The 13,546-nt window shown below is 44.1% G+C and overlaps 1 protein-coding gene across 3 annotated transcripts in view; it reads left to right on the top strand.

Moving 5' to 3' along the window:
• CDH7 (cadherin 7) overlaps positions 1-13,546 on the top strand; it is a 140,440-nt gene that overhangs the window by 54,283 nt on the left and 72,611 nt on the right. For all 3 annotated transcript variants that reach the window (XM_043889448.1, XM_043889449.1, XM_043889447.1), the window contains one exon: positions 11,658-11,952. In XM_043889448.1, the coding sequence (XP_043745383.1) occupies positions 11,658-11,952 (295 nt within the window). The remainder of the gene's footprint in view (positions 1-11,657; positions 11,953-13,546) is intronic.

The raw sequence follows: 13,546 nt of genomic DNA, 5'->3' as shown, positions 1-13,546 counted from the left end.
TTAGGTCACCTGAGTCAAAATATAGCCTTCTTATTTCTTATACCTGCTTTGTTTCCCATGAGACAATTACATACCCCATGGAGGGACCTGACTTGGAAAATGGGTTTGTTTTTGATTTAGGAAGATTTTGTGTTTGTTGAAATTATTCTAGGAATTCTTTGAAGGCAAATTATTGCCTCAGCTCTGCAGACATGCTAATTTTTGCTTTTTTATCTAATTAATGAACCTGTTTGCCTTTCAAGATGATGTCATTAGTCAAATGGAAGAATATTTTCCTCCACTTCTGTATTCCTTTCTTCCCTCTTGGTGTGTGAATCTTGGATTAGGTGTATAATAGCGTGGTCTGGAGATCTTTTAAAAGCAATGATAATGATAAAGTCCATGGGCACATACTCTGATGGAACTATCCTGTGGGGTATGTGTGTGTGTGTGTGTGCACGTGTGTGTGCAGGCATGCTCGGTTGTATCCGGCTCTTTGCCTCTCCAGGGACTGTAGCCTGCCAGGCTCCTCTGTCCATGGGATTATCCTGGCAAGGATACTGGAGTGGGTTGCCGTTCCCTTCTCCGATTCTGCGGTGGGTCTGGGCATCTCACCACATGGGTGAACGGAAGACACTTGCCCTGGGCGTGCAAAACTTGAGGGGGTTGTGTAAGAAGAAACACATCAAACTTTGGCTCCCGGGCTCAGGGAGTTAAGGCCCTTCTGCTTCTTCCTGTTTTCCAAATAAACCCCACAGAGAATCCTCCTTACCCTTGTGACTGGTTCATTCACTGTGTGAAGTGTCTAGAAATTAAAGGCTTTGGGAGCATGGGAAAAATAAGACTGTATCAGGTGTGGACGGAAGGAAACAAGCGGCATTCCGCCTGGGGAAATGTCTTTGAAGAGCTTTGCCTCCTGCAGCTTCTTCCTAGTGGCTTCCCCTGCTGATCTCCAGCCCTCTGATCTCGCCTCTCTCACCAAATTGTGCAAATGTGCTTCCCACCGCCTGTGCCCCTGCCGGAGGAGGCCTGGGGTGTGTGAGCACAGATGTCCTCGGACAGCCAGGCTGTGCCACGCATTAGTCAGTGAGTGAGTTACCTGCATCTGGGGGACAGACGCTGAGTCAGGGATGTGCCTTTCGGGGATGTATTGGAGTGGTTCTCAGAATCAAAATTGGTGATGAAGGGAGGGAGGGAGGGCTGGGCAGCGGGAGGGGGTGAACTGTGGTGAAGTTGCAGCCTTGAAGGGGGATGGTCTCCGGGGATGTGTGCAACTGGCAAGGCTCTTCAAAGTCGACCTGGATCAGGGGAGCAGGAGGAGCTTGAAATCAGCCAGTCATTGCCTGGGGGATGCCTCCGAGAAAGAAGTATTACCTTCGGCAAAGTGGCTCTCTTTGCCATCTTTTGCAATTTGCCAGACTGGTAAATATCCCGCAGGTGAGGGACAGTTTTTAGGAAGAACTTAGCTGAGAAGCATCAGCTCCTGGCACTCCCAGCGTTTCCTGGGGTCAGGTAGGAAGTGAACCTGGGCGGTCACTGCCATGACACCCCCTGATGACTAGCCCCGCCCCCGGCTTGAGGTAGTCCGTTCAGGGGGCAACTCCTATAGCTCATATTTGACCTCTTTTCTTGGTGGGATTTACAGGAAGGTCAGTAAGATGAACTGCAGCCCCTGATGCTGTAGGTGGTCTCCAGGTTCCAAGCAGTACGCACCATTTTCCTCTCATCACCCAGCCTGCCTCAGGCTGAGGTTCCTGCCCTTGTCCTTTTAGCATCAAAATGGGGCAAGAGAGTATCAGAGTCACCCAAGGGCCCAGATGCTGAGCCTATTCCTACTGTCTCCTTCGTGCAACAGAAGCGTGCCTCCTGCTGCTGGTCAGGATGGATTACACCTACCAGGATGCAATGCTTCTCTTTGTGCATTGGTCCCTTGGTGCTGGGAGTCCAGGGACAAGGCAGAGAGCACTCTGAACCTGGTGGAATCACCTCGCTCTTGAAACAGAAGCATCAGTAGGAATGAGGATAACACGGGCATTCCCACTGTAATTCTAGTTCCTGGTCTTGTGTATTCTGCTTGCCCCAGGAAGCTCTGTGATGTTTAAGGAGGCGTCTCCCTCCAATAGAGGGTGTTTTCCTACAGCAAGTGGTAAGGACTCAAGAGAGACTGACTCCAGCACTTCCAGTAGTTGAAGTGGGCGCTGCAGCCCAGCCTTTGGGGTGAAGTGGGATGGGATGGGTGACCCACTGTGGATCCCCTAGAGGGGCATCTCAGGTGTGAGAAGAGCCTCTGAGGTTTGAAATCATAAGTATTTTCTTTCCACTCCCAGTTTGTTTGCTTATTGTTGTTCAGGGGCTGAGTTGAGTCTGACTCTGTGGTATTTCTGATATTTTTATCGTAAGCATATGGCAGATGAAATTGTTAATTTTTTTGAGTAGACATGCAGTGTTTCTGTGGAAAAATTCTGCTCAACCTCCATTTCAAGAAGCAAAATTTAAAGTCATCCTCCTGAGAAGAGAGCTGAAACCTTCCAAGGGTTTGCTCTCTAACTGCTTCTGTTTTATGACTTGGCATTTAGGCGGCAGCCAAGAAGTGGAGAACACTGCGCTCTCACAATGAAATTGGAGTGACGAGGAGTTTTGATCAGTAAGAAGCTGACTCCAGGCAGATTTTCTTGCAGTTGGTTGAAAGTTGTGGCTGTGTGTCCTGGAGACAGCAACCGAGAGATGATGAGATGTGTGCCGTGGAGCTTTCTCTAGGGAGTGGCATGTAGCACGTGGAATGAAAATGCTTTTCTGAGTTGTTATCAGTCAGTCCCTGGTGAAAAAGCTAAGACTCTTCACATGAAGCTCCGAGTAACCACGCCATAGGCATGAGTGTAGAACTTTTTGAAACGAAATCGAGATTTCCCCCACCAAGGAAGGCAGGTACTTCCATGGTACAGTTCTATGTGGACGTACACGTATGGATAGAAAGTGACCTTTTATGCAATACTTACAAACACATTACTTCATTTTATCCTCACTTCAGGATTTAAGGCTAAGTGGACACTGAGGATGCTGACTGGTTGTTGCTGTTGTTTGGTCAGCAAATCGTGTCCGACTCTTACAGACCCCATGGACTGCAGACTCCAGGCTTCTTTGTCCCTCATCATCTCCTGGAGTTTGCCCAAGCTTATGTCCAATGAGTCTTTGATGCCATCCAACCATCCCATCCTCTGTTGCCCCTTGTCCTCTTGCCTTCAATCTTTCCCAGCATTGGGGTCTTTTCCAATGAATCAGCTCTTCACATCAGGTGGCCAAAGTATGGAAACTTCAACTTTAGCGTCAGGCCTTTCAATGAATATTCAGGGTTGATTTCCTTTAGGATTGACTGGTTTGATCTCCTTGCTGTCCGAGGGACTCTCAAGAGGCTTCTCCAGCACCACATTTCGAAAGCATCAATTCTTCAGCTCTCTACCTTCTTTATTGTGTAGCTCTTATAAATGTACATGACTACTGGAAAGACCATAGCCTTGACTGATCTATAACTAGCAATAAACTGGGATTTAGGTGCGACCAAGGCAGCAAGACAGCATATTAAAAAGCAGAGACATTACTTTGCCAACAAAGGTTCGTCTAATCAAGGCTATGGTTTTTCCAGTAGTCATGTATGGATGTGAAAGTTGGACTGTAAAGAAAGCTGAGCACCGAAGAATTGATGCCTTTGAACTGTGGTGTTGCAGAAGACTCTTGAGAGTCCCTTGGACTGCAAGGAGACCCAACCAGTCCCTCCTAAAGGAGATCAGTCCTGGGTGTTCATTGGAGGGACTGATGCTGAAGCTGAAGCTCCAATACTTTGGCCACCTGATGCGAAGAGCTGACTCATTGGAAAAGACCCTGATGCTGGGAGGGATTGGGGGCAGGAGGAGACGGGGGCAACAGAGGATGAGATGGCTGGATGGCATCACCAATTCGATGGACGTGAGTTTGAGTAAACTCCGGGAGTTGGTGATGAACAGGGAGGCCTGGCGTGCTGTGGTTCATGGGGTTGCAAAGAGTCGGACAAGAATAAGCGACTGAACTGAACTGAAGGCAGCAAGATACGGAGCGGAGTAGAGATTCAATAGACATACCTCTGGTTCCTTTGCATGGACCTAGCTGTTGATACCACTCTGCTGCTTAGTATGGACTGAGACCCAGAATGGATGTCTGTTGCCACTGCATTAGGGTGAACTTTTCCTGAGGATAAAAATAATCATAGTAGTCCTTCCTTTTTAAAATACACTGTTTTTTTGTTTGTTTGTTTGTTTTAAGAGCTGTTCTAGGGAATTTTAATCTTTTGTTAAGTACTTCTGTATCATATTCTTTTCCTTTATTACTTTGTGAGTGTGTGTGTGAAGGTCACTCAGTTGTGTCCAACTCTCTGTGACCCCACGGACTACAGTCCATGGAATTCTCCAGGCCAGAATACTGGAGTGGGGAGCCTTTCCCTTCTCCAGGGGATCTTCCCAACCCAGGGATTGAACCCAGGTGTCCCATACTGCAGGCAGATTCTTTGCCAACTGAGCCACAAGGGAAGCCCAAGAATACTGGAGTGGGTAGCCTATCCCTTCTCCAGCAGATCCTCCCCACCCAGGAATTGAACCTGGGTCTCCTGCATTGCAGGTGGATTCTTTAATCAACTAAGAGATCACGGAAGCCCTTTATGTGTAGTAATGAAGGGCTTCCCAGGTGGCACTAGTGGTGAAGAACCCAACCAGCCAATGTAGTAGACATAAGAGCCATGGGTTCGATCCCTGGGTTGGGAAGATTCCCTGGAGAAGGAAATGACAACCCACTTCAGTATTCTTGCCTGAAGAATCCCAGGGACAGAGGAGTCTGGCGGACTATAGTCCATAGCGTTGCAAAGAGTCGGACACAAATGAGGCGAGTTAGCATGCACGCACGTGGTAATTAATACCTATACTTCTTAAAGCATGCATCTTCCTCAAAGATGCTTCACAAGAAAATTGTGTTCCATTACCCTGGAGCACAATGATAATTATAAATTAGGAATATTTCAACCAGAAAAAAAATGACTCTTAAACTTGTTTTCATCTGTGATATTTCTTCAGCAGCTTGATAATTACATGGTATCCAGTGGTATGTGGAAAATATCTATTTAAAAGCATAATGAGAAAAGAAAACTTGCATGTAATGTGTATATTCAAGCAGTTTTTCCCTTGCTAATTATTGTTTAAATCTGCCCTCCATACTTATTATTTTAACCTTGTGAAAGTTTACAAAAGTAAACTGCATGAGTTCTAACAATCTGTAACACAGTTTTAAACTTTAAAAAAAAATCTATAATAAGTAAATCAGCAGTAGAAAACTTACCTTAGAAATCTTTTGCCTAATGTTCAATATATAAACCATTCTCTGATGGATTAATATGCTGTTCAAAGGAACATATGCATATTTTGTGTTCAGCCATCATTACTCCATTTTTTGTACACAAATGTAGCAGCATAAACTTTTATTTCTATAATATGCATTTTTCATTTTTTCTATTCAAATATTCATTACAGAAAAATTAAATATAACATTAATTATTTCCATCATCATATTTAGTCAGTGAGGATCACGGAGGCTTTCTTTTTTAGCTTTATATTTTTAGTGTCAAAACTTTCGTGATAAGCGTTATCTTTCATGATAAACATTCTGTTTCATCTTATGACTATAGTGGTCTTTTTTTGTGATAAAGTAATGTTTTCAAAAGCAAAACATTAATAAGTGCAGTCCTGACATTATAGTAATTTATTAATCATACCCTTCTGCATCGTCTCAAGTAGTTGTCACAATTGTTCAATGAAGTTCAAGTGCAGGTATTTTATAGAGGAGGGGAACCAGGAGAGTAAAGACAAGATCAACAGTCAGGTCAGAAAACAAGCAGAGTGGAACATGTTCATAGAAGGAAGAAAAGTGGGTCAGTAAATTGAATTGATTTTTTTACCTCAGTAGATTGAGGAATATTTTCCATTTTTAGATGGATCACAGTGATAGATCAGGTAATTTGTATCAGGTCCTAGTTGATTAAATAAATGCAAGAAAAATGTCAGAATGCAGTGCATTGATCTGTTGTTGTTGTTGTTCTTTATAATCTTAAATTGAAAACGTAGTGTTAGTTGCTCAGTGGTGTTCGACTCTTTGCAACCCCATGGAGCCCACCAGGCTCTTCTGTCCCTGGAATTCTCTAGGCAAGAATACTGGAGTGGGTTGCCATTCCCTTCTTCAGGGGATCTTTCTGACCCAGTGATCAAACCTGGGTCTCCCACATTGCAAGCAGATTCTTTAATCAAGAACATGGTATTCTGCCATCTGAGAACATCCAGTGGTCTATAAACCCTCTTTAAGCCCCTGTGTCTGTGTCTGTGTGGAGTACTGTATAAGACTTAGGGAAGCAAGAATAAGAAAGCATGCCTGTCCCTGCAGGCCTCTGTCTCTTGGGGACACAAAGGTATCAATGTGCAAGTATTACCCTGGGCACAGAAAACAAGGTGTCTGAATTCCCTCTCCCTGGTTTCAGAGGATTAGGGAGAACAAACCAGAGATACAGGATGTTTTTTGTTTAGTTTCTTTTCTTCCTACTTAATGCTATTAAAACTTAAAAGGATAGAAATTGAAATAAAACAAGCACTACTGTTTCCCAAAGTGAATTATAAATTTACAAAATTTACTACAATAGTCTGTTAAGTATGTGGAATATGGTGATAAAGAGGACCCAGCTCTTAGGGTAGGAAAACAATTAAATCAGATTTTCAGTAGAAAGCAGAATTAAAGGCATTTTGTCAGAGAAATGCAAACAACATGTCTTGGGGGTGGGGTTGAATAGGATTGTTAAGGTTTCAGTAAAAGGGAGCTTACGTTGTGTCGAGCTGGGTGTTAGATGCTGGATGAGATGATGGAGGCCGGGTCTGTAAAGAGATGGAGATGCTGGCTCTGATCCAGCTGCGGTCACTGGTCCTGGGTGCCTGGGGCGTAGAGAGCCCTCTAGGGTATGGGAAGGAGACCCGGGGGGCTGGCCTGTGGCCACGTGGAGCCCTGTGCTTAAGATCTGGGGCTAAACCCAGAGACCATGGGAAGCAATTAGATATATTTGATCAAGGGTGTGACTCACTCAATGCTATACGTCAGTATAGTTTTAGGAAGATCATTGCTGACGTGCAGTGTAACAGCATAGATGATGGTGAGCTATTCAAAGTGAATAGTAGCTGGGGAGTTTTGTTATAGCCCAAGGGGGAAGATTTTAAGATTCCAAGTTGGAATTATTGTTCAGAAAGACTGAGGAAAGGGTTGATGCATTAGAGGTGATGAGTGCGTAATTCCATTGAGTGGGGGATGATAGAGTCATAGTGGATTATTATTATTGTTTTTTAACTGGAGAATAATTGCTTTACAATGGTTTCTGCTGTCCAGTGTGAGTCAGCTCTATGTACACATATATCCCTCCCTCGTGAGCCCCCCTCCCACCCCTCCAGGTCATCACAGAGCTCTGAGCTGAGCTTCCCCTGCTAGACAGCAGCCTCCCACTAGCTCTCTGTTTTATGCATGGCAGTGTATCTATGTCAGTGTTCCTCTCTCCATTCGTCCCATCTTTTCCTCACTGCTGCTGCTGCTGCTGAGTCGCTTCAGTCGTGTCCGACTCTGTGACCCCACCGACGGCAGCCCACCAGGCTCCGCCCTCCCTGGGATTCTCCAGGCAAGATTATTAAACAGATTATACTTCAGGCACATGTGAGGTGTGCTTTGCATCCTGGCCTGGGTAGATTTTGATGGAATCCGACAGTTTCGTGTTTCTTACATTGTTACCAAACACAGAGGTGACCCAGGGACATTGGATTTGCATGATACTTGGATCACCTCCCTGCTTATTTGTTCGCCTTATCATGAGCTGGACTCAGCCAAGAGATGTGTGCTCCTCACTGTGTGTGCTCGTTTGCCAAAAAAAAAGAAAAATGTAAATATTTACTTTTGGAGCCACAACAAATATTTTGAAAAAGATTTAGGGACACAGACAGTAAAAATGAGTGTTTTCTGGTGATGAATCAAGATTTTGTTATTGTTTAGATGAATCCAAAGATGTTTATGGGGATATTGGCAAATGAAATAGGCAAAACATCATGAGTTCTACTCTGCTCCGAGTAGAGTAAAAATCTTTGTTTTTTATTGTGTTTTTCATTTATTGCTAATTTGTTCACTTACCATTTTGGGACCACAGACATTTCTTCCTGGCCAGAGGTTTTCACTGTGGAGAGTCCTCCTCTAGGCTGTAATGATCATTTACAGAGACTGTGCAGCCGTGTTTGTGTGTGTGTGGAGGGGGTGGGGGGACTGCAGTGACACACATCTTAACTCAGATTGCCTTTCCGTAGTTTCTCAGCATTTTTCTTTGCTGAGCATGCTTCTTCAGCACAGAGGGTAGTAGTTTTTCCTAACAGTATCGGTTTCACTTCACCTGTTAAGGTTAGTATAGTGGGCGAAGCCTCACAGATTTAGTGTGTGAATCATTGATACTTTCATCTCCGTCTTAACATTTCCTAGTTGATCCTTTACTCTCAACCGCAGATGCTTCTGCTAACCCCACAAGGACACCAGGTTAGACTCACGCGTTTTTATGCTTGTGAATTTTGGCAGTGGTTACGAGCCTAGCGATGGTCCCAGCTAGGAGGAAAATGTCAGTGATGGGGAGGGTGGTAGATTTCAGGGCTCCGGCAATAGATGTGTGTGCGCGCGTGTGCGTGTTTGTGTGTGTGTGTGGGATGGGTTGGTGATGGTGGTGGCAGTTAGAGGTGGAAGAGAAGAATGCTGATCCTTGAATGACTGGGAAAACAAGCAATATGAACCGTTTTTTACCTTTCGGCTCTTTCGCTGTCAGTAATGGAGAACAACTAATGATATCGAATAATGTCAAATATGGTGTCAGAGCTCAGGCTGAAGGTCAGTCAGGATTTCATGTGTTTCCTTTATGGAGAGGAAGCCGTCCTCCCTTAGCTGAACACCCTGGGAACATCGGATCACCACACTGTGAAGGCAGCCATCAGTTGATAGGAATTAGTTAAATGAATCGCAAGGGCTGGTCCCGTGAATGGGAGCCCATACCTTTGATTAAAGATGCAGCCTGGGTGTTACTTATGTATTTCTATGGTCAGAAGCTCTTTCTAATATTTCACACTACCATCAGCAATAGTGTAGAGACCCTCTGCTGACCCAGAGAGGAACAGATGAGCAAGGAGGGGCTGAGAGAGGGGCTGTGGGAGGTGCGTGCAGTGGGGGACTCTGCTTCGCGCTCCTGCTTGGTCACTTCAGTCGTGTCTGACTCTTTGCGACCCCGTGGCCTGTAGCCCGCCAGGCTCCTCTGTCCATGGGATTCTCCAGGCGAGAATACTCGAGTGGGCAGCCATTCGCTTCTCCAGGGGATCTTCCCGACCCAGGGATTGAACCTGCGTCTCCTGCCTTGACAGATGGATTCTTTACCACTGAGCCACCAGGCGAGCCCCGGCTTTATTCTCCCCTGTTATCTTCTTTTGTCTCTGGACTCAGTTCATCATGTTGTTGAGTGTGGTGGAGTCTCCTGCTGTTCTGTGATGTCAGAAAGGTCCCTTCTGGCACATTGTGAAGCGTGTGGCTGTAAACCCCTGGAAGCATTGACCGTCTTTAAAATCTGGGTGGGGGGTGGGCGATCTGGTGGGTTGCTTTATTCTGCCCCGAGTTCCCCTTTGTAGTGGCTTTTAATGTCCCCCCCTCACAGGACACAGCCCGTCCCCCAGAGGCAGGATCCCAGTGCAGGCGTGGAGGACGGGCTTTCCGCCAGCCCGACGTTTTCAGACTCCTGTGCATGCTGCGTGCTGAGCCCCATCAGGCATGTCCGGCTCTTTGCGACCCCGTGGACTGTAGCCCGCCAGGCTCCTCTGTCCATGGGATGCTCCAGACAAGAATACTGGAGTAGGTTACCATGCCCTCCTCCAGGGGATCTTCCAGACCTGGGATCGAACCCGCATCTCTCACGCCTCCTGCATTGGCAGCTTCTTTACCACTAGCGCCACCTGCAGGGAGGCAGGTCACGTTGGTCACGTGACCTCAGGCCCTTCTCTGCCTCAGTTTCATTAAAAGGATAATGAAGGCATTCAGTGTGAGCATGGGATGGGTTACTCTGTAGAGAATATTAACAGTAGTTCCTGGAACACAGGGAGTGCTCAATAAGTCAAACTTTAGGGATTTTTAGTTTGCCTCATATAAGTTTTTGCATATGTACATAATAGACACCCTGAGAATGACTTAAGAAAATTAAATAATTCATTATATTTCAAGAACACATCTTCTCCATATGCTGGATAATCTTGCTGCGGAGTGATTCACTCGCTAATGCCTCCCTGAACAAAGCTAAATTAAAACTTGTGCCAGAAATTAATTTTTTTATATCATTTTGTCCTGGCTGAAAACTACAGAAACTAAAGGATGAATCAGGTACTTAAGTATTTTGAAACCGAGTATAAACACAGCTGTTACAGTGAAATGGAAGGATCACTTAGAGAAATTCATGGTACAAACGCGGTATCCTCAACAGCTAAAGATGGACATGGACTGGGTACCCACTTACCTAAATAGTTTCCCATATCCTATATTTTTTGCGCTTTGTCTTTTTCTTGTGATGGCAGGGGATTCTTTACCACTGAGCCACCTGGGAAGCCCCATGCACCTTGTCTTTTAAAGAGTGCCAGCATAGTTCCGCAGGGCAGCCTTGCTATTTGGTAAATTGGGTTTTCGCCTTTGTATTAATTGCAGGCCAGAATCACAGCGGCTTCTGAGGATGAAAGATTGTTGAAATTCCAGAGTGCGTGCTGCATTTCTCAGGTTATGAAGTTCAGGGAAAGATGTAATTATTTCCGAGTTTCCTCAGGTTCCTCTGTTCGACATAATGTTCTGACATACACAGAAGGGACAGCTCCAGATATGAAATGCAAATCAGGAGGGGCTGCCCCTGCAGCCGGAGCCGGGGTTAATCATGCAAATCTAATGCAGTGCTTGGTATTTCAAGAAAGGTTTTAGTTGAAGTCTCAAGCACATATTGATTTAAAATTCCTACTTCAGAGAGCAGTGTAATTTTTTTTTTTTCCCCAGCTTCAAATTTTAAAACATAGAACAGGATTTGGAGACCCATTTAGTGACTGGACAGCCATCCGTACTTAATAAGCATGAGAAGTTGTGGGGGTGTGAGGGAAGGGTACCTGAAAAGGATGTGATGATTTCTAAGCATTTTATATAATATATTAGATCTAAACTTACTAATGTGCTCGAACAAGTCCCTTTGCTTGGAATATGATTGAATCGACCAATTGTACATGTTTACTGAATAGCTGCTCTGGTCAGAGAAGATGGCTAAAACTGGCGAGGACAGATAGCGAGTTTCTAACTTTGGGAATAATATAAAATTCCTTTGGAGGTGAGGCTGGGTACCAGAAGAAATGCAATTGTCTTGCTCACAAGTGCAAGCTGACACATTCTAAATGGCCTTTTCCACTGTGCACGATATAAGTCCGCTTATCTTTCCAGGAACAATAAAATCTCGTGTGCTGCTGCCTGACATAAGAATTATTTTTACATATCTCCATATCGCTGACTCTCTTGTAAGTTAATCTCATCTCACATGAATTTTTCACCAGCTTCACTCTGATGTTGATAAAGGAGATGGTTCCATCAAATACATCTTGTCAGGCGAAGGGGCAAGTTCCATTTTCATTATTGATGAGAACACTGGGGATATTCATGCTACAAAGAGACTGGACCGCGAGGAGCAAGCCTACTACACGCTTCGAGCCCAGGCATTGGACCGGCTCACCAACAAGCCCGTGGAACCCGAGTCCGAGTTTGTCATCAAGATTCAGGACATCAACGACAACGAACCCAAGTTCCTGGACGGCCCGTACACGGCAGGGGTTCCCGAAATGTCACCTGTGGGTGAGTAAGCCCAAGTTGGTCTTGCACTATCTGATTTGGGGAGGTTTGTGTTTAAAATTAAATCATCATAAGTACCGGAAAAATAATCACATTAATATTTGTATAGAAATTACTATCTTGAGTGAGGGAATGTTTGAGATGTGTTAGTAGCCGGTGTCTAAATTCTACTTTTTGACACATTATTTTATTTGTACGGAAATTCAGAAATTCTTTTACACTGCTCAATGTCTTCAAGAAATTACCTAGGTCTTACCGTCCCTTTTCAATTTAATATTTAAAATTTAAAAATGAGGGAATCCCCCAGCAGACCAGTGGTTAGAATTCAGTGCTTTCACTGCCCAGACTCTGGGTTTGATCCTTGGTAGGGGAACTAAGATCCCACAGGCTGTGTGGGACAGCTTGCCAACCCCACTCCCCCTCAAAAAAAAGTTAAAATTATGCTTAAGAGGTTTAAAAAAAAAAACCTTCCAAATAAACTTAGTATCAAACCAAAAAAAAAAAAAAAAATCCAGACACATCCTTGTGATGATTTGGTTATCTTTCTCCCCATGTTAGGGTAATAATTCACTATTCTAAGCATATCTCTAGGGCCAGGTTATCAGGTAGACTACCAGTGGAGCCAGGCTTAACATTTGGTCTTTTTCTTATAGAGTGTGCTTCAGCCCATAAATGTCCATCCACCTGCCACCACTAATCTTGTTGTAATTTCTCCAGGAATTTAGATGCATGAGAATTTATACTCAAATGTATACTGTTTATAATGATGGTAAAGTGATACTCAGTGTGAGATATATGAAAGAATAATGAAGGCCCTTTTACCAAAAGGGCTTCTGATCATTGCTCCATGACTAGAAAAATAGAAAGTAGATTACCTTTAGTATATACTGTATTTCAAATACTATTAAATTCTCTTTTTTAAATTCCAGTTGTTTAGGTACCTTTGGAATAGTTTTCAGCCAGTATGTAACTGAGATATGGATGATCTTACAAGATAATAAAAAAAAATTATGAGGCTGGAACAGAGACCAGTTGATTTATATATTTTATTTCCTATTGTTTATGGTATTGAAGGAGGAAGTTTATTTAAAATAATAATGGAGCTTGTATTTTTACACCTATTTCAACTCAGGTCTTTAACTTGAAAGTTTTGTGTATATGTGCTCAGTCATGTCTGACTCTTTGAGACCCCAGGGATTGTAGCCCAGGTTCTTCTTCTGTCCGTGGGATTTCTCAGTCAAGAATGCTGGCATGGGTTGCCATTTCCTGCTCGAAGGTATCTTCCTGACTCAGGGATTGAACCTGTGTCTCTTGTTTCTCTTGCATTGGCTGGCAGATTCTTAACCACTGCGTCACCTGGGAAACCCTGATAATTTTACCAATGTGATATAATACTTGACTGACTGTGATTTGTTTTATTGATTGATTGTGATTTGTTTTACTTGAAATAAAGGTCATTGCATTCATTCCAGCTTTTCATCTGTATATCCGCTATGCAGGGAACTGGAATTGCAAAGATGTGTGTTACATGGTGCCCTTTAGGGAAATCACAATTTAGTGACCCTGAATTTCTGTTCCTATCAGATGGGAGAGGGAA

This window comes from Cervus elaphus, chromosome 27 (genome assembly GCF_910594005.1).
Source record: "Cervus elaphus chromosome 27, mCerEla1.1, whole genome shotgun sequence".
NCBI lineage: Eukaryota > Metazoa > Chordata > Mammalia > Artiodactyla > Cervidae > Cervus > Cervus elaphus.
Note: the sequence above shows the minus strand (reverse complement) of the source record. Positions and strands in the feature narration are given on the sequence as shown.